Raw genomic sequence first — 20,553 nt, forward strand, 5'->3', positions numbered from 1 at the left:
CTTATATTATTTAAAAATTTTACATCATGTTTTGTCTTCCCCAGATTTTTGGTGTGAGATCAGCAGTTGCTCGATCGTTTGGATACCTTCGAATTGCGTCCGAAATGATTGATACTACTAACCGATGAATTTGGTACCTGTATAGGCCTTTTTGATGCTGTCAGTTGTTGCTTTGTTGCTTCTTTTGGTTGTATTGGTGGTATCTTGTCATCTTCACTGTCGTTGGTTTCAGAAAAAAGTGGAGCCTAATTATGTATGGCACGTCTCACAATACCTGATGCTGTTTTAACATCGACCACACGTACCATTCCGTCAGTACCCTTATGTATATTGGTTACTCGACCCAATGCCCACTGAAGAGGAGGTAAATTTCCATCCTTCATGATGACTAAAGTGTTTTCTTGCAAATTTTTGCATTCTTCTCGCCATTTACGTCGGTATTGTAGCTCATTTAGATATTCAGAGTTCCACCGTCTCCAGAATTCATGTTTTATGTGGGACACCAATTTCCACCTCGTTAGTAATGATGTCTTTAAATTTGTTGTGGTTGTACTTGCTGGTGCTGTAAGAGCTTCACCAATTAGAAAGTGGCCTGGCGTAAGTGCTTCAAAGTCATTTGGATCATTCGACATTGGAGTAATCGGTCTTGAATTTAAAATCGCCTCTATTTCAATAACAACTGTTTCTAACTCTTCGTACGTTAAGGATTCTGTGGCAACGCTGCGCACAAGTAAATGTTTCGCCGACTTCACTGCTGCTTCCCAGAGTCCTCCGAAGTGAGGCGTACGAGGAGGAATGAAGTTAAATTTAATACCTTTTTTGCTGCACGCTCTTTCAATTACTTCTCCTGATTTTTTTGAGTAAATTAGTTCTACTAGTTCATTCAGTTTGTTATTGGCTCCAACAAAATTAGTTGCATTGTCACAAAATAGATTTTGGCAAAGCCCACGCCTCGCAACAAAACGTTTAACTGATTCAATAAATGCGTCGGTAGTTAGGTCACTTACCAGCTCCAAATGTACTGCCTTGGTGGCAAAACAACAGAAAACAGCAATATATGCCTTGTGCGGCCGCTTTCCTCTTACTTTGTAGTGTACCCAAATTGGTCCACAAAAATCGACTCCCGTGTTAAGAAATGGTCTACTTGGATGGACTCGAGCATGTGGAAGATTTCCCATAATTTGATTGAAAGTTACAGGTCTACACCTTGTACAACGAATACAGTGTTGCACGATGGACCGTGCCATTACCTTCCCCTTGATCGGCCAAAATTTTTGCCGTGTCGCTGCCAATAATGCTTGGCCACCGCAATGCATGTTTTCTTCGTGAATTTTCTTCATTAATAGCTTAACTATGCAGTCATTGTATGGGAGGAGCATTTGATGTTTAGCATTATATGTTAGATTTGATGCGTCTAATCTTCCTCCGACCCGAACGATATCATATTTATCTAAAAACGGAGTCAATGCAGCTAACGAGCTAGATGCTTTCACCAGTTTGCGATGCTTTAAATCAATTACCTCTTCCTTGAATTCAGTAGCCTGAATGCATTTCACGATGTACCTAAGTGATTCTTCTAACTCTTCCGGATGTAATTCATTGGTATGATTATTAAATTGAAGTCGCTTACTACGCCTTATGAACCGTAGCACATAACCAACAATGTGAAGCAATGTGTTAAAAGAATTTCTGTGGTTTACCTTGTATATCCATTCAGTATCATCTTCGGTTGCTGTTAGCATCACTTTCTGCGAAGTTTTTTTTAACTCGGCGTTGTCTGGCTGATTGCATAGGGCCTTATTGAATTCTTCTGGCCACATATCTTCACGACCATGTAAAAACATAGGACCATAGAACCATAAATTATGAGTTTGCAATTGAGATGGTTTGATGCCGCGTGATAAGGCATCTGCTGGATTTAGTCTTGAACTTACATGTCGCCACTGACTTGGTGCGGATAAGTCTTGAATTGCCGCAGTCCTGTTTGCTACAAATTGTTGATGTTTTGCTGGCAAAGAATTAATCCAGTAGAGTACAATTTCAGAATCAGTCCAGTAATATGATTCTGTCTTATGATTTAAATCGCCCTTTACCCTATTCATTAATGTGGCTCCTAGAAGAGCAGCGCACAATTCTAAGCGTGGAATGGTTTGCTTTTTGAGTGGGGCGACCCGAGATTTAGAGCATAGCAGTCGATTGATCAAGCGCCCATCTTTCAGTGTTGCTCGAATGTATATAGCTGCTCCATAAGCCTTTTCGGAAGCGTCACAAAATGCATGGAGTTGCACCGATGAAGCAATCTGCTGTCCAAAAATATGCCTATCTATCTGAAAATGGTGCAATGACCTTAACTCGTCACAGAAATTAATCCATCTGGTATGTACTTCACTCGGCACAGCTTCGTCCCATGATAAGTTGAGTTGCCACAGATCTTGAATTAGTATTTTTGCTGTTACTAACACTGGACCCAAAATACCCAGGGGATCGAATATTTTTGCTAAACTAGAAGTTATCGATCTTTTTGTTATTCGCTTAGATGGGGTTAAATCAATCCTTATGCTGAATTTGTCACGCTTTGGTTGCCACGATAATCCTAATGTTTTGACTGATGCTTGGTCTTCATTGCTGAAATCTAAATCGACCTCTTGGTCCTCTTTTGCTATGTCTTGAAGCAGCAAAGGATTATTAACACACCATTTTCGCAATTTGAAACCAGCTGATTCCAATAAATCGTGAAGTTGACGTTGTATTTCTAAAGCTGTGTCAAGACTATCTGATCCACTAAGACAATCGTCCACATAAAAATCATTTATAATTGCCAATGCTCCAAGCGGGTATTTAGTTGATTTGTCTTTTGCTAGTTGCTGCAAACACTTCGTAGCCAGATATGGCGCTGACCTTGTGCCATAAGTTACTGTATTTAATTGATAAAACTGCAATGGGTCGTTAGGCGATCTTCTCCACGCAATGATTTGGTATTTTCTATCATTTGGATGTATAAGGATTTGTCTATACATCTTTTCAATATCTGTGCAAAATGCAAATCTGGGGCATCTGAAACGAAGTAAAATGGAAAACAATTCACTCTGAATTTTTGGGCCTGTTAACAATATGTCATTTAATGATAACCCGTTGTTGGTCTTGCACGATGCGTCAAACACTACTCTCAATTTTGTTGAACTACTGGTAGGTCGAATTACACAATGATGTGGGATTAAATAATGTGATGTGATGTCCTCGATATGAATTTTGCTCATGTGGGCCAACTTTTCGTACTCATCCATAAATTCTACATACTGCTTCCAGACTGCTTCATCTTTGCTTAATCTTCTTTCTAGGGCATAAAATCGGTTTATCGCTGTGTTTTGAGACTCTCCGAGAATTGATGGATTTTGTTGAAACGGTAATCTCACAATAAATCGACCATGGTTGGTTTTTTGTACATTGTTTATAAAATGTGATTCGCACAACTCTTCTTGCTGAGTTACGTTTTTGTTTGTAGGTGATGCTTCATCGAGTTGCCAAAATTTCTCTATCACCTTTTCTATTTGTTCTTCATCGTCCGAGCAAATGCCGCATGTTTGCATCTGCACACCTAAATTGTTGTCAGTTATTTTTCCTATCACAATCCAGCCCAGTAACGTATTTTGCAATATTGGAAGATTATTGCCAATTTTAATCTGTCCGATCGACAGCAGTTCATGTGAAAATTCTGCCCCCAGTAAGAGATCAATATTACCCTTTTGGTGAAAGCAAGGATCAGCCAACTTAATATTGCTCGGTATGTCCCAATTTGAAATGTCGAGCTGCATGCTCGGTTGATCAGACACGATACTTGGTAACACGTACGCTTCCACTCTTGCGGCATATTCATTGATTTTGGAACTAAAACCCAAATTTACTCGCCTTTGAGCATTTTGTTTCCTTTGTCCAATACCTTCGATGCATGCGGATACATTCATTGGATTTTCTCCTAGTTTTTTGATGAGTCTTTCCGTTACAAGATTTACTTGTGAACCGGAGTCTAATAATGCTCTACATTCAACCTTGATGCCTTTATTGCTTTGTATTATTACGCGTGCTGTTCCCAATACAACATAACCCTTGTTGTAATTGTTATAATTGGAGATCAGGCTTATTGACTTACTCGAATTTGTTATTTTATTTGGGTTAGTGCATGTTGCATCTTCCAGATGTAAAAGAGAATTGTGTTTTTTATTGCATATTTTACAATTGCCTGACGAGCATTCTCTTGCAAAATGGCCAAACCTTAAACAATTAATGCACAACCGCATTTGTTTAACTAACTGAAGTCTTTTAGTGGGAAGTTCTTGTATGAATGACTTGCACGTGTACAATGGGTGACGATCATTCTTGCATGCCGGACATAGTTTTTCGTAATTTGATCCTTCGTTTGTTGCAGCAACTACTCTTGATGTGTTTAAGACCTTTACGTTGAATCCTCTGCCAAAAGCCTCCAGTGACAGAAATCGGCTTTCAATAAACTGTAGAAGTTCTTCGAACGACACGAGTGAACGATTATCCTTTAGAGATTGTTCAAATGCTGTTTGAGTTCCTCTATCTAATTTCTTTAACGTGAGGTGCACCAATATTGCATCCCATTCTTCTATTAGAATACCCTGTGCCTTTAAGCCCAAAATGCACTCCTTAGTGACATCATGCAGCGACTTCAAACCTGATGAAGTTTCCGCAGTTAAAGACGATTGGCTTAACAACTTGTTGAGTAACGCTGTAATGAGTAGACGTTTATTGTCGTATCGAGATCTTAAAATTTGCCATGCTGTGGCATAATTTTCTGTTGAAGCTGGCAAATGTTTGATTAAATTTTTCGGTTCACCGATTAAATTGGTGGTTAAATAAAACATTTTTTGCATTGGTTTAAATGGTTGCTCGTCAATGAGCTGTAAAAACAAATCGCGAAATTGTACCCACATTAATGGGTTTCCGTCAAAACTTGGAAGCGTAATTTGTGGCAATTTTACTGATTGCAATGTTACTGTATTTTCTGAGATACCATCACTAGAATTTAACAATTTTAGCCTTGATTTTATTAACATCAATTTATTGTGTAGTTTTGTTTCTATTTCAAAAAACACATCCCAACTGTAGTCCCTTACCGTGTCTGCAGTGGTGGAGTTCCATATTATATCATTGTTTTGTTCTAACTTGCTGAGATAATTTTCCAGCTGTGCCTGACTTGTCCTGTAAGCCACTTCTTGTTGTGGTTCTTCAAATGTTGATTCTATTTCCTTCATGGTCTTTTCAATGACGCGAATCAGCGCCCTTTGATTCCGTAACGGTTTTGTCACGTTTTTGTCTTCGGTCGACACCGGTTTGATCCCTTCTTGTTTCTTATCTCCTTCAATGGTTGCCATTTTTTACGTGAAAAATTAATACCTGTATGAAATTAACAGTTGGTACCAGATGAATTTTGACTGAATATAATTGATCACGTGTCTTAATGCAATCACGTTATGTGTACATGCACCAAATTCTTAGCTGCCGTAGATTACGCACCAAGTGATGATCCTGTTAATGCTGCAATCACGTCGGGGTCACCAAAATGATAAGAACGCGTTTGTTCTTATTAATTTCCAAGAAGTTATATCAAACTTCCAACACGCACATGCACGCGTTGGATGATATATTTTGTATTTATTAATGGTAAACTGCCGAGCACTTAAACTCGTAGTTTGCCTTACTAATCAAATTTGTAATAAAAAGATCAACTCCAAAATTCTTATTTGTATTTTATGTGTTTATTTATTTCTTTATTTATTTCAAGGTAGTTTGGACAATTTGTTGTTAAATGTGCTATTTTTTACCAGTTGTTACTCGTCTGACCGTTCAACCAAAAAAAGCAAGTCTTTTAGCTTGAACCCAACACAGAAGCTGCTCTCATGTCCCTAATCAAGCTTAAAGCTTACTTCATTCTCCTTTTGTTGCCAAACAGCTGATTACTAGTGTTTGACAACGTTAAGAAGATGAAGTCTTTTATGTAGCTATTACGACCAAGATTTTACCTTACGGAGATTTAACAGCATCATATTGCTGAATTGTATTTACGAATATTCTATATTTATTTTTGTTAACTCTAACAAAATAATATTCATTTTTTTTGCAGATGTTTTGGTTGATTATTTTTTCATTCATTCTTTTCTGATCATTATCATATACCACTATCGGTGGTATTTTTTTATCACGTTTCATTTTTGTTGTTATTTGTTTGTTTTCTTGATTCTTTATGATGTTTGACACTTCAGTTGTTGTAATTTGTAACGAGTTATTTAAGAGAGTTTCTTCTTCCATTTCACACAAAATTTCATCAACAGTCTCTTCATCTGAGCTTATGTTATCTTTGTGAGCAAATTCTCTCTTACTTTGTGAGTTTGAAGCAGTAATTATTTTGCGTCTCTTTAACTGATTTTTAGTTGTTTGTTTTGCTTTAGTTTCCATTTCAATAATTTGTTTCTTCAATTTTTTGTTTTCTTCAACTTGCTCAAAAAGTAAGGCATTCAGTTTTTGAATCTCTTCAATAAGCTTATGAACTTTCTCTTCTAACAAATGAGTGTTAGTGGGGTGACTGCTTGCTACCTGTTGTTGTGTTTTGTTTTCGCTTTCAACTTCTTTTCCGTTAGAATTTAGATCAATGTTATGAGAAGTTATGTATGTTTTATTGTACAAAAGCAAAATTTCTTCTGAAACAATAATTTCAATTGTAACAGTTGACATTTTTTTATATGAAAAAATATATTTGAGAGTATTTTTGCCTGTTCCATTAATTTCGATTATAGTTCCTTTAGGAATACAAAGTAATGTTTTAAAAGATTCTGTCTGGCAGTCAGTTTTTAAGAGTTGAATACATAGTTCAGGATCCATATGCAAACTTCTCAAGTTATAGCAGAACTTTTGAAACATATCCGAATTCAGAATGTTTTGTTTTATTTTGACTTTATCAACGAGATTTTTACATTGTCTCGTAAAACGTTCACCATCGCTGGTGTCACTCATTTTGGAGTAATCAAATGAATTACGCGCTGAAATACGTCCGAACACTTCGCTTGTTAAACGAAAAACTGAGCAGTGATGATAACATTATTATTCTTATACGTTACAACTCGGTCATATTGCTTTACTTCGTCAATACGGCAACAGAGTTATCCGCTACCACCAACTTGAATATTACATCCGAAATCTTCAGATGTATAATCTGATCTGTCTTGTGAATCTTCAAACGCTACAAGTTATCAGACAATCCAATCATTCCATAACACGTAGGTGTTCTAGGAATTGGTGTAAATTGCAGACTTAATAGACGTGTAACGGGTCCAATTTTAGAAAATGGAGACTCAGAGATATCACGGTACGTCATATAATCTGTTTTTACCGCGTCTAAAGGTTGAAAACAAACTCCCCACATATCACTTTTCTTTCCAACCGGACAAGTGGATATGAGCGTGGCATTTACATTATGCACACAGCCTTTGGTAAAATTAGTGTACCAAATTTTCCCTCCGTTAATAGTAACATTAGAAAGTGAGTCGGATATGACGCTAGCAGGAATTAACAAGATGCTGACTTGCAAACCAAGATGCTAACTTGGAGATCCATGATATAGTTCCGCATAAGTTGAAAATGATACTGATGCTTTTCCAAAGATAAAATCCGTGATGGGCTTTAAAACAGCCTGTCCTGGAAGTAATCCAAACAGAGTGCGGGCTCCTTTTACGAGATAATCAACCGGCGCCGTTCTAACGGTTCTTCGGTTACGTCTTGTAATTCTACGTCGACGTATTGCTCTAATCTTCTTAGATTGTAAAGCCTTCTTATTTGCTTGACGACTTTTAGCCATGGTGTCAATAGTATGCAAATAGTTAAAAGTAATAAAATTATTAATATATTCGATGAAGTGTTATTATTTGTTGAACTTTCAATCTTAGCTGGCGACAATTTGATTTAAGCAGTTCATCTCGCGGTCACAAAATATCATTAGAATGTTGCAGATAGTTAAATCAGAAAAGTTTTACTAACAATTATGGTTATAGATAAGTCTTTCTAGCGGTATCGACGTAAATTATTAATAAACTCTTACTTACTCTTACTTACTCTTACTTATTAGTTTACTAAGTTATTTATTATTAAATTATTTAAATAATTTTGCACTTTATGACTTCTTTATTCGTCGATTAGTCGTCATGCAAACACGTCTTCTTACTCAGAGTCGGACAATGGTATTCCGACTTGTGACGAAGACGAAATTTACTAAGGGCCCGTTCTGAAAAGCAGCACCTCCTTGTCTGTCGTTAAAGACGAGGCAATGGATTGTTGCTTTGTTGGCCCTCTGCTGGATGAAGCCATAGTACGTTGAGATGAAGGCGTAGTACGCTGATATGAAGACGTAGTACGCTGAGATGAAGGCGTAGTAAGCTGGGATAAAGACGAGGTGCGCGGGGAATTAACGCATGATGAATTATGTGATATGGGCGCAGTATCAAGTTCTGGACTAACTTTTTCACTATTAATTATTATTAATATTGTAACGACACTTTTTCGTCGCTCTGTTTGCCGGGGTAATACTCAGGGGTTGGTCCTGGGTCGTTACAATAAATTTTTAAAGGATAAAGACGGTGTTTGATTTCAATATTTATTTATTATTAAGTTGTCTTAAAACTAACAATGTTTATTCATTTATATATGATATTTATAAAAAATTATTATACCTGTTGTGGAAGTAAAGTTTACGGGTTATAGACGTTATTATCTATAGACGTGTTCACGCCTATATATATATATGGCTTAGTAAATAGGAAAGGATCTAAAACGTGTTCACGCTTTATATTAGGTTTTAATAGCAGGATATGAACGTGTTCACGCTTATATTTGCTACTGGGAAAGGATATAAACGTGTTCACGCTTACGTACGGTGGCTGTAGGAGGGATAAAACGTGTTCACGCTTTATATTAGATTTTAATAGCAGGATATGAACGTGTTCACGCTTATATTTGCTACTGGGAAAGGATATAAACGTGTTCACGCTTATGTACGGTGGCTGTAGGAGGGATATACAAATCAAAGGAATATTTGTTATGTAAGTCTCTGTTTATACTTAGCTCTGCGGCCGACTTTGTATGTTGTGTTTGACTGTCCAAGTCCCTGGTGCGTTATCTTGTCTTCGAAAGTTGATAACGAGCCTCTGTCTGCTTCTGAACACTTTGCATGTTGATCACTCACTCCCTCCCCAAGCCAATGTATCCTCTTATATACCCATCAGACCAAACTGTAGTGTAGCGCATTTGTTTGTTTTACGGCTGGTTTGAATTTTGATGTCAATGTATGCGTGTGAATTCTTATTCTACTGTTCAATATTTTGTTTACAGCTGTCTTGAATTCGCCGTGGTGCATTTTACCTGCGCGCGCATTGTCTTCTCTTCTTTTAGCCGCTGCACATATTGTTTACATTTGACGTTTGTTAGAACGCGTGTTTATATTTGCTAAATTTTAATTCATAAATTAAAGAGAAAACTATAATAAATAAGCAAAAGTAATATTCATATTCATTAAATGAAAGTAATATACATATTCAAGGTATTTGTTTATTTCTGTAAATTTCCATAATACAATTTCAAATTCATATTGTGTTCGCAGCAGTCGCAGTCGCAGTCGCCGGTTCGGACTCGTGTTAATTTTTATGTGGGGTGGAAATTTTAATGTAAAAATTCCGTCCTTACAATATTTATGAATTTGGCAATTAAAGGGTCTTTCCCGTCTCTACCTGTCGGTGGATTTTTGAGACGCTAAAAAATAAAGTATTAAATATCTGTTGTATTCAAAACAAATTCATTTTATCTTCTATTTCCTACAAATTGAACCACCGTTTTTTAAAGACAGTCCAGTCATCATTCGCTCCACGTTGTTTACCAACCAGTCTGTAAAAAAAAATTGTGATTTTTAATATATGTTTAGTAACATATTAAAAAAAATGAAAACATAACTAAGCTGACACATTAACCAGTTACGTATTTTATAAATATATATATGTAGGAATTTTATTATTATATTGAATTGAAAGTTGATTTTAAAAACATTAATACAATTAAATTAAATTAGAGTGATACAAAATTACAAAATGTATATAAGAAAAAAATGTTTCGCGCTACTCGACCGTTTTCGCTGAACACCACGAAGCGACTGACTAACTCTTCTCTTTGTAGTCATGGCAACAAGAATTCGTTTGTTCTGCTCTCTTGTCGTACTGCACAAACACACCCCACATTCGGCCTTCCTGATCAAGCATTCGCCTCGAATGCTCCGAGGTTTTCATTGTTAGACCACGGCTTCATATATTCTGCACAAGTTGAAGTATTTTTCGGACCATCGGAATTACCCATCTTCTGAACATCATAAGAATTATTTGATTTAATTTTCACAACTTTGTATGGACCCAAAAATTTTGGTTTCAACTTAAGACCACTACCGAATTGTGTACGTTTGACAGCAACTAGGTCGTCTACGGCATACTGTCTAGCTTTTTTGCGTCGTAGGTTATACGTTTTTTTATTTTCGTCTTGCAATTTTACTATCTGTGTTTTGGCTTTAGCACGTAAATCGTCGCGATTTTCGCTAAATATCATGATCATCTCGTTGTTAATAAGTGCTTGCAACTGGTGATCATCTTTAGTACGCATATTTACTCCAATTAACAACTCGAACGGCGTAGTCTGAATGCTTCTGGAGAACGTCGAATTAATTGCTCGCTGTACCAGGTCAACATACTTATACCACTTCGTAGGGTCATCGATACTGAGTTTTGTGAGTACTGAAGTAATAACAGCGTTCAATCTCTCCACTTGCCCATTCACTCTCGGTAAGCCAGTTGTCTTAATCAGCTTAATACCTTCATCGTCACAATAGCTTAGAAAATCTTGAGAGGTGAAAGCTGAGCCTCTGTCCGATATGATGAATGCGGGATTTCCGAACGTCATACTTTGAATACACAATTTTGCGATGACTTCATTCGCTGTAGTTGATTTAGTCGCGTATAGCCACCAAAATTTCGTAAATGCGTCCACCACAGCTAAAATGTACTTGTAATTTTTGTTTGTTGATTCCAACGGTCCTAAGAAGTCGATATGGAACATATACAGCGGAATCTCTTCTTTTTGTAGTGGGTGCAACAGACCTTCTTGCTTACCTCGTTTGCGATTACTAAGTATACACGGGATACAACATTCAATAATTTTCTGAATTTTATCTTCAACGTTCGGTATGAAGTAGTCTTTACAGATCAGCTCTTTAGTTTTTTTAATAGCGAAATGACCTCTTTCATGTACTTGACTGATTATTTGCCTCTGCATACCTACTGGAATTACAATTAATTCAACATCATTAACAAGTTTGTACAGGACACCAGATTTTATAATATAATCATTGTAAGTCTTATTTTCTTTCTTGAGTATCTCAATTATTGCCCTTAGATGTTCATCTTGTGCTTGCGCTTGTTGTATTCGCCATAATATGCTTTCTGTATCAATCATCATCATTCTACTGAGTGCGTCCACGTGTCGCATTTGAGAACCAGGACGATGTTCTACTGTGTAATTATACTCTTGCAAAAAAAGAACCCATCGCGCCACTCTCGTGCATAAGTCCTTCTTGTCCAGCGTCTTTGTGAATGCATTACAGTCCGTAAATAATTTGAATTGCTGACCCAATAAATAAATACGAAATTTTTTTAAAGCCTCAATTATAGCTAACACTTCTAACTCATAGCTACAATATTTGCGTTCTGCATCCGTCGTTTTCTTACTCATGTAGTACACCGGATGAAATCTACCATCCTCTGGAAGTTTTTGCATGAGCACTGCTCCATAACCATCGATCGATGCATCAGTGTGCACTTCGATTTCATATTGTTTGTTGAAAATACTTAATACCGGTTGCTCACTTAAAATTGTTTTCAACTGTCTGAATGCTAATTTTTGTTCATCTTTGATTTCGAATTTGCAACCTTGTTTACGAAGATCACTAAGTGGCTTCGCAATAATTGAAAAATTAGGTACAAATTTACGAAAGTAACCTGCTAAGCCAAGAAAACTTTCCAACTGTTTTACATTTTCTGGCAACTTAAACCTCATGAGTGCTTCAATTTTTGCTGGAGACGGCTCGATTTTCTGATTGCATATAACATGCCCAAGGAACTCAACACGTCTTTGTAGGAACTGGCATTTCTTAAGATTTATTTCTAGTCCGTACTGCTCACATAAATCAAAAAAGATTTTTAAACGGTCTACCGCTTCTTCTTCGTCTTGCGCTGGTATTATAACATCATCGATATATGGCAATGCTATACCTTTACAACTCATTTCTCGAAATATTGCGCAAATATGCCTTTGAAATACGCTCGGTGAATTGCATAGTCCAAACGGAACTTTACAAAATTGAAATTGTCCACTGTGTGTAATAAATGAAGTGTATTTTCTCGATGCTTGTGCCACTGGAACATGAAAAAACCCATTTTTTAAGTCTATTGTACTGAAGAGTTTAGCATTCTGCAAACGATCAAGTTGATCTTCAATTAAGGGTAACGGAAAACGATCTTTGGCAACTACTTTATTCAATCTGCGATAATCTATGCATAATCTTGAAGTGCCATCGCGCTTTCGTATAAGTACTATAGGGCTACAAAACTCTGAGTCGGATGCTTCAATAATACCCTCTTTTAACCACCGTTCAATCTCTTGATCTACGATTTGCCTTTCACTAATAGGTAAACGTCTTGGTTTACTGTAAATCGGCGTATCATCAGTTAAAGTTAGTGTCATTTCTACATTAGTCGATTTTATTTTTTTCGGTCGATAGTTTTGAACTAGCTCTTGAACATTCTTTTTAGTTTTAGCACTAATATCTGATGCAGTATCAATTTCGGTTTCTTCTGGAGCTATTTCTATTTGCATAACAGCTAAGTTATTATCATTTTCATGCATCTTTGTTACGAACACCCCGTCATTATTAATTTTTATTTCGGCTTGATTCCTCAAAGGTTCACCAATTACCACATCTACGTCCACACACTCTGATTGTACTATTTGAAAATTCATTTCATAGTCTTCGCCATCAATTAAGACATTTAAATCACATTGACCAAGGGGTTTTATTTTACTTTTACTCGGTCTTTTTCCAAATCCAACCAAGGATATTTTTGATTCGCGGAGTTTTGGTTCTTTTAAACGTATATGCATCCGTTTCGTTATTATATGACACTTACTACCTGTGTCAAATAAAGCTCGACACTTTAAATTGTTTATTTTAATTTCTTTCACCATGCTATCATCTTTAATAGACAAAACTCGTGTATTTGCATTTGGTGCATTTTCGTTTTGTTTAATTGTGCAATGCTTAGCGATATGACCATAATCACTGCATTTGAAACATTTCATACCTTTGCTTTTATTACTGCAATTTGAGGACACATGGCCTTTCATGGCACAATTATAACATAAAATATTTTTGGCTTCTTTTCCTTGTTGTTCGGCAGGTTTTTTATTCACTTTCAGGTTAACCGCACGATCTTTTCCACTTAACGATTCATAGCATTTTAGTTTTTCTTTAAACTCTCGTAGGTTTTTCGCGCCATATAAAATAATTTTATTTATATTTAAGTCATTAATGCCTTCAATCACATATTGCATTAGAGCTTCTTCTTCTATATTACCACGTGACGCTAGCTCTTTCATATTGAGAAAATATTCTTGACAACTCTCATTTTTCTTAATTTTTCTACTGCACATTAGTTTATGTAGTTCAGCACTATTTGTCGATTCTTTGAATTCGTTTATCAGAGCGTTTTTTAGCTTAAACCAATTATTTATACCTCGTTCACTCATTAGGTATGTTCGCGCTAATCCTTTTATTGATTTTTTTGCAAAGATAAACTTTTGTAAATCATCCCATTGCATCATTACGGAAATATCTTCAAATTCATTTAGCCAAATATCAATTGATAACAAATCATCTCCACTAAATGGTCTTATTGAATCCTCAACATCACGAAAATTTAACACAAATTTTGGTGTAACTATATTTTCGGCCGCTACTGTAAAATTCTTTACTGAATTTTGTTTACGCTGTTGTCTTTGTCGTAACTCGTTGTTGCTTTTAATAGTTTTGTTTTGTGATGTCATACTTCTTTGTTTCACTTTACCTGTTTCTCTGTTTACTCCGTCGTCGCTTTTGCCGTATTGCTTGTCGCATCGAATTTTACTCTCTAATTCGCCTTCGGCTTCATTGTATTGGTCATTGTCGCTTGTTCCACTATTTGCTTCATCTCTCTCTTCGTTGCGTTGAACGACAGCGTCATTTCGATGATCGTCTTCATTATCATCAAAATCATCATCGCTTTCGTCGTCAGTGTCGTCAACTGCATTAACGGAACATAGTAAACCGCCTTTACTTAAATTGTTGAATATGTGCACGAACAAGTCATCAGCCTTGTAGTCAATTCCCAACATGTTGCATATTGTAACTAATTCGCTGCTTTCGAAATTTGCAGTAACGTACTCCTGCAATGACTTAAAACCCTCGTCATCTTGGCTAAAGTCAAAGCCTACAAAATCCCTGAGCCGTTGCCTGTTATTTCTATCGCCTCCAAATTGAAAAACAAATTTGTGTAATAGTGCAATACTCTCCCTTCTACCTTTAGACAGAACATGCCGTAGCGAGTCGATTCTGCCCAGCGACGCCATTTCATGCAAACACTTATAACTTTTTCACACCAGCTTGATCCAATATAGTTTGTTTTAACACAGTTTTTTATCACTACAGTTTTTTATTTTATCTCGGGCGAGCCCCCAAAATGTAGGAATTTTATTATTATATTGAATTGAAAGTTGATTTTAAAAACATTAATACAATTAAATTAAATTAGAGTGATACAAAATTACAAAATGTATATAAGAAAAAAATGTTTCGCGCTACTCGACCGTTTTCGCTGAACACCACGAAGCGACTGACTAACTCTTCTCTTTGTAGTCATGGCAACAAGAATTCGTTTGTTCTGCTCTCTTGTCGTACTGCACAAACACACCCCACATATATATATATAAGTGACAATTTTTAATAAAAACAATGATTTTTGATTTTTCTTATAAAATTTTATTTAATACTTCACGCTATGCAAGCTTAACTTCAACTGCTTTAAAGTTTTTTTCTGCTTCGAGCAGTAAGTTCTATTTTATTCAATTTAATAGTGTTGAGAGAGAGCTTGCATGTCACTGTTATATTTAATGTTATATTTAATTGTTTATAGGTTGTCAAAGGATCATTTTCATTGATCCTACCGACTGCGCCAGTGACAATTTTTAATAAAAACAACAATTTTTGATTTTTCTTATATTTAATTGTTTATAGGTTCTTAAAGGACCATTTTCATTGATCCTACCGACTGCGCCAGTGACAATTTTTAATAAAAACAACGATTTTTGATTTTTCTCTTAAAATTTTATTTAATACTTCACGCTATGCAAGCTTAACTTCAACTGTTTTAAAGTTTTTTCTGCTTCGAGCACTAAGTTCTATTTTATTCAATTTAATAGTGTTGAGAGAGAGCTTGCATGTCACTTATATATATATATATGTAGTTGATTTTATTTAAAACAAAATGTTTTAAGTTTAACAATATTATTGCGTTTATTAATTTTCGGTTTTACAATATTATTTCGTTTATCAAATTTCGGTTTTACAATATTATTTCGTTTATCAAATTTCAGTTTTACAATATTATTTCGTTTATTAAACTTCGGTTTTACTATACCCGAGCCGCAGCACTACTTCTTGTTCCTTCTTTCTACTTTCAACGACTGACTCATCAAATGTGCTCGACGCTAAGGAACATGCATGAGAGTTGCCCTGTTTGTTTACAATTTAGTAGTGATGAAAGGGTTTATCTGTTTAATAAAATACTATTTAACTATTTAACTAATGAGATCCTACAACTCAGCCATCCTATCCTTCATACGACCTCGTATGAATCTTTCCACCTCTTTATGTTTACTACAACAGCGATTGCTTTACTCGGCCCTTCTGTCCGCCCAATAACAATTTCAAAATTAATGTCTTCTTTTTTCATAATATGGTACTTGATATTAAACAGCCCACCGTCAATTACAGATACTAGTTTTACACTGCCAATCGTTTCGAATTTGGCCTCACCTATGCCATAGAGTTCTCTTCGTTCTGTAATGAACCTCCTTATGGTGAGGGTGTCTAGAACTGAGATAGCTCAGCCACAGCCAGGGTCCTTACAAGAAAATTTCTACTTACTTGCCGCTGATGCACTAGGTTACCTCTTGATCGTTTTGGTCTCAATTTACAAACGACTTTTATTCAATTCAAATTATTCTTTTCTTTTATTAATTGTATGATTATTAATTCCGAATTATATCTTAATTATTTCTTAATTCCGCAACTAGCTATAACTTATAAAATATGATATTATATACCTAATAACTAAGGTAGCAATAAAAATTAAAAAAATTCAATATTTATATAATTTCAAAGCATAAGGTGTAATTTCAAAACAGTAGTATATGTTTAATACAGCATGGATTTCAGCCGGAGCTATATAATTTTAAAGCACAAAATGGAATTTCAGAATAGTAGTACATTTTCTACACAGTATGGATTTAAGCCGCAGCTATATAATTTCAACGCACAAGATGTAATTTCAGAACAGTAGTATATGTTTAACACAGCATGGATTTCAGCCGGTGCTATATAGTTTCAAAGCACAAGATGTAATTTCAAAACAGTACTATATTTTCAACACAGCACAAGATGTAAAAAAAAACTATCAAATGCTTACCATTTTTCCTGGTTATTCACAAGTATTTTATTTCCATAATTTGCAGGTGGTACTATAATTGAGTGTAAGTGTGTACCTTTTGTGCAGGATGTCCATAGAATACTTTTAGAATCCTTCTATGTACATCCTGTTAAAGCTCTCAGACCAGTATGCTACACCTCACCTATAATTTGCCCCGTTCCCACGTTGCAATACACCACGAGTGACTTGTTGTCCACTTATCATCCACCACAATTTTTAACTCCATCGCCAAAACCCGAACTGTTCTATCCAACGATGGTCAAAAGAAGAGAGCGATTTCAGAAAAACATCGCCTTTTATCTGATCTTGGTGACGCTTTTAATTCCGCTATCACCAAGTTTGCATTTTTTTTTGTGTAAGCATTGTTTTTGCATGTTTACAATTTGCGCCCATGCTTATCGTTTTACAAGTCTTTCTATGTGAAATTGTTTTTAATTGTTTACGTCTTGTGTTGTTATGCTTATTATTTGCACAAATAAGTTAGGGCCGCGTGGTATTATGTAACCCTAACTTTCGTGCAGGAAGAATTGGGTCGTTACAGTTCAATATTAAATTTATCAACGCTTCTTTTAGTAATATGTCTTGACGAATGATACATATATTGCATCCTGTATCCACTAACGCATTTGCGTTTAGGGCGTGGTTAATATCAATTTTTTTGAAAATAAGACCTGCCACTTCATAGTGTTCGCTGATTTTTTTGGCTGTATTTTGTTTTCCATTTTTGTGTTTTTACATTCAAATGATCTGTGACCAATCTCGTTACACTTGAAGCATTTGAAATCAGAGCTTAAGCATTTATTTGCCAGATGTGTTTTATCTCCACACTTATAACACCATTTTTCCAAGTTTTTTATATCTTCAGTTTTGTTAACGCAAGCTTGAGATATACTTAACTTTTGGTTTTTTGACTTACTATATCCTTGTACTTTTTCATACACTTGTATATCAGCTTTCAGGTTAGTGGACTGGTACAGTATAGATTTATTGAATCGAGAATCAGTAATTCTTTCGATAAAATAGTCTATCAAGCTAACCTCATTTAAACTTATCTTACTTCCAATCTCCATCAATGAGTATAAATATTCTAAATTTGTTTCATTTGTATGTTTTTGTCTATTCGTTAATCTTCTATGAACTTCTGAGGCATTTAATTTACTTCCGAACTCATCTTGTTAAGTACTCTTAAATGAAACCCAATCTTTAAGGTGCAATTGACTTCTAATAAAAAGTCTAGCAGCGCCCCTAAGTAGCTGTTTAGCATATACAAATTTCTGTAAATCTGACCACCCTACGATCTCTGCATTTAATTCAAATTCTAATAACCATGTCTCAATATCTAGTTTACTATTTCCGCAGAATGTTGTTAAACTATCTTCTACATCTTTAAAGGTAAATTGAGATTTCCTATCTTTACTATCTATGTTGCTTACTGCCTCCCCGTATTCGTCAGCGTCGTCCGCACTTATATTGTCAGGTTTGAAAGGAATAAGCAGTCTATTCTGCAATTCCTTCTTATTTTCTGTCGTTGGAAGAGCTAATTCTAAAAATTTTTTCTTCAGTGCTTCTACACTTAATATCAAAATTTCTGTATCTTTCATTGTTTATCAATTTGAAGGATTTGTTTTTAATAAAAATCGACTTAAATACATTAAAAGGTATAAAAAAAAATTATAAGTGTAATAGTAAAATATTAAAATAAATTATATAATAATTAGTATTATAAATTCCATACGTGAACCCTTCACATAGACTTTCAAAGTTAATATGATGCACAATTTAAGTAACTTCTGTAATTGATTTAATACAATCAAAAATTTTTGTTTGGATCAGCTTCTGCTTATTTTGTGTCTTCATTCTTTGATTTCTTTTTGTTCTGCTGCTTGTCGTCGGCGTAGAGCAATTTCTTTTTATGCCTTCATTCTTTGATTTCTCTTTGTTCTGCTGCTTGTCGTCGGCAACTTCTTTATCAGCTTCTTGCTTTTTTTTTTGAAATTTATTCACTTTTGTCAAATATTTAATATCTTCTTTCCGAAAATTACCAAGTAATAACCAACGGAAAATATTTAATTGAATATAATTATTCTTTTGTATCATTAAATCACTTCAAATACCATATTATTTATTCATTTATTTCAACAGAATTGTAAGTAATTAAGAATATTGTCTTTATTGATATATATAAGTGTCATGAAAATATATTATTCTTTAAATTTAACAATTTATTCTACCTTCCAATATATATTTAATTATTTTAAATCCTTTGGCGTAATACCCCCCACAGGATTGTAAGTAATTAAGTATATTGTCTTTATCGATATATAAAAGTGGCATAAAAATATATATATCTTTTAAGTTTAGCGATTTATTCTACCTTCCAATATAATTTAATTATTTTAAATCCTTTGGCGTAATACCCCCGCAGGATTGAAAGTAATTAAGAATATTGTCTTTATCGATATATATAAGTGTCATGAAAACATATATATATCTTTTAAATTTTGATTTCCTTGGCGTAATATCACCCAGTTGAATACTCAAGAATACTCAATGCTTCTTGTGTTGGAGGTTTTCTATGCCTTCGCCTTGGCTGTTTACCATTTCCAGCGGGAATAGGTAAGTACTTAACGCGTGGTCTTATTCGATTTAATTTTACAATTTGTGCGCGACATCTTTCTGCACTAATTTCAAATTTCTTTGCTAGGTTGCTCATCTTGCTGCTGCTCACGTTTACGTATCAACTAATGATGCATATCCTTGGATGGGTTTTATATTCTACTAGGACTAGCGGAGCTCATGCTGACTGCCGTTAATTTTGCCGCTAGTAGGTCAGTCTCCTTTAGTCATTGTTCGCGATACGAGGTTTGTTATTTTGTTTACATGTTTACTTATTTTTTTTCCTTTTTACTTTCAGCTTTCAAATTTAGGTTAAGAAATTCTAATTAAAGTGTTTGTGTTTTTTTTTTATATTTAAAATTTAAACTAATAAAAGAAAGATTTTTTTTAAAACCCAATACTAGTGTTATTTCAGTGAATAGTTTGGAATTTTAAATCATAATTAATTTGTATGACTTCGGTGAACAATTTATGTAGGCGGAAATTTAATAAACAAAATTTTCATCCTTTACAAATTGAAAGAAAAACATTTAAGAAGCACTAACAAACAATTTTTTAGAAGTATGCTACGCGAACAGACGCCAAGTAAGTTTTTTCGCCAACAACTGAACACTCGTGTTTTGTTTTGACATTTGCAGTCACTTATGTTTTGGGTGAGCACATGTTTTTATTTTAAAGGTGACCAGTTGTGCGGTTTTGTGGTTTAACATCCCAGCCCCATTGAATCATCTGGATTCAATATCGTTAGTAACGCCAACTTCGCAATGGGTCGAGTGAATGTGGTTTCAGGCGTCTTAACTTCTACTACTCTGACCTTGCCATCCGCTCCTGTTACCGTTTGAATGATGCGACCAATAAGCTATTTCATAGGTGGCAGGTTATCGTCATGAATAGTTACCAAGTCTTCGACCCTTATATTGCGAGCTGATTTACAGGCCCCTCTTTTCTACATTTTTTACATTTCTTTTTATATGCTGGGCAGCTCTTTTGTTCTCTTACAACGTCCGCAATCAAATTGGTTGTTACTTTTATTGAT

At 35.1% G+C, this 20,553-nt stretch overlaps 1 protein-coding gene across 1 annotated transcript; it reads right to left on the reverse strand.

Moving 5' to 3' along the window:
- Positions 1 to 245: 245 nt before the first annotated feature.
- On the reverse strand, positions 246 to 5,396 carry LOC119666512. The gene is made up of 2 exons (XM_038075793.1): positions 5,188 to 5,396; positions 246 to 5,040 (listed from the first exon to the last, which is right to left on the reverse strand). Exons 1-2 carry the CDS (start codon positions 5,394 to 5,396, stop codon positions 246 to 248), a joined length of 5,004 nt encoding a protein of 1,667 aa, XP_037931721.1.
- Between the last annotated feature and the right edge of the window lie 15,157 nt (positions 5,397 to 20,553).

The sequence above is a fragment of the Teleopsis dalmanni genome, chromosome 1, assembly GCF_002237135.1.
Source record: "Teleopsis dalmanni isolate 2A chromosome 1, ASM223713v2, whole genome shotgun sequence".
NCBI classification, from domain to species: domain Eukaryota; kingdom Metazoa; phylum Arthropoda; class Insecta; order Diptera; family Diopsidae; genus Teleopsis; species Teleopsis dalmanni.

Bases quoted from the DNA above. Each gene is read 5' to 3' on its own strand.
- LOC119666512 (XM_038075793.1), bottom strand. From the start codon at position 5,396: ATGGCAACCATTGAAGGAGATAAGAAACAAGAAGGGATCAAACCGGTG. The intron at 5,041-5,187 runs GTTAGAACAAAA...GTTAAATTCTAG, and splicing joins CTGGAAAATTATCTCAGCAA to TGATGGTATCTCAGAAAATA.